Source organism: Suricata suricatta, chromosome 12 (assembly GCF_006229205.1).
Source record: "Suricata suricatta isolate VVHF042 chromosome 12, meerkat_22Aug2017_6uvM2_HiC, whole genome shotgun sequence".
In the NCBI taxonomy this organism is placed as follows: Eukaryota; Metazoa; Chordata; class Mammalia; order Carnivora; family Herpestidae; genus Suricata; species Suricata suricatta.
This window is the reverse complement of record NC_043711.1, coordinates 1,151,344-1,152,545: the sequence shown is the minus strand read 5'-3', so window position 1 is coordinate 1,152,545 and position 1,202 is coordinate 1,151,344. Positions and strand designations below refer to the sequence as shown.

The following is a 1,202-nucleotide window of genomic DNA, read 5'->3' as shown; positions in this document are numbered from 1 at the left end:
TTACTTTTAAGTAATCTCCACTTCGAGCACGGGGCTCGAACTCACAACCCCGAGATTAAGAGTCACACCCGCTGTGTCCTCACCCCCCCCCACCCCAAGAGGCCTTCCCCAGGGCTGTCAATCCAGGGAAGCCCCTGCAGGGCTTTAAGCAAAGGCTGTGAGACCCCAGATTCAGTCTGGAGGAGACTGGATTCTACAGAGTAAGGAAGGGTAAGTGGTTAGGCTGGGGGTTGTCTTGGGAAGCAGGGGACCGTGCAAATCAACCCGTGGGGTCCCTTGTTCCAAAATTACTACACATCTCGAGATGGTGACGGCACGGCTTTGCATCAAGCGTGGGGCCCTGGATGGCCCCTTGGGCTGCACGCCGGGAAGGTGACGGTGGTGGGGGTCCAGGAACCGGCGCATGCAAGGTCTGCTTTGGAGGCATTTTGGGCAGAGACTGGCCGCTGAGGCAGGATGTCTTTCCTGCGCTCTCCTAGGTGTCATTGGCCACGAACCGCCCTCCCAACGACAGTCCCTTCTCCATGGGAATGACCAGTCCTGAGACCCGGCGTGGGGGTGGGGCTCCCAGTCACTGATTAGATGCTGAATTGTCACAGATGCCACGAAGTGTGTCCTGAAGTCCTGTGAACAGATGAGCGGGCCAGAGTCTCGCGCCCACCAATGGGGTTGCTGGCCTTGACCTACCCAGCTTTCTGGCCACCTTGACCAGGCTCAGGACCTGGGAGAGGCTCGACCCTGCTTATTCACCTTGACCCCTGGTCACTGGTCAGCAGCCTTCCCTCCAGGACCCCGTCCCCCAGGGCCAGGCTAGCTCCGGTTTTGACCCCCACCCCAGGTGACCCAAGGACCCCGGTGTCCCTCCTCGGGGCAGGCATCCGGGCACTCGGACACTATGGGTATGGCTAGCAGTTTGGGGTCCAGTCTGCGCAGCCAATCAGGTACCTGACCCAGAACAGGGTTCTTTCTTCCTCCCCTCCCGCCTCCCCATCCCCGCTCCCCCTCGCCCCACCCCTCCTCCTCCTCCTCCTCCTCCTCCTCCTCCTCCTCCTCCTCCTCCCCCCGCCCCCTCCTCGCGCCCCCTCCTCTCCCATCTGCCCGCCTCCCCCTCCGTCCTCCTCCCTCCCTCCTCCCCCATCCCTCCTCCACCCGCCCCGCCTTTCCCTCCCCCGCCCCTCCCGGCTCCCCGCCCTCCTCCCGCC

General features: G+C 63.2%; 1 protein-coding gene across 1 annotated transcript in view; it reads left to right on the top strand.

The window, feature by feature from the left end:
* The first annotated feature begins 304 nt into the window (after positions 1-304).
* Positions 305-1,202, top strand: part of BTBD2 (BTB domain containing 2) — a 16,037-nt gene continuing 15,139 nt past the window's right edge. Inside the window, exon 1 of the mRNA XM_029916379.1 lies at positions 305-372. Within this exon, the coding sequence (XP_029772239.1) occupies positions 305-372 (68 nt within the window). The remainder of the gene's footprint in view (positions 373-1,202) is intronic.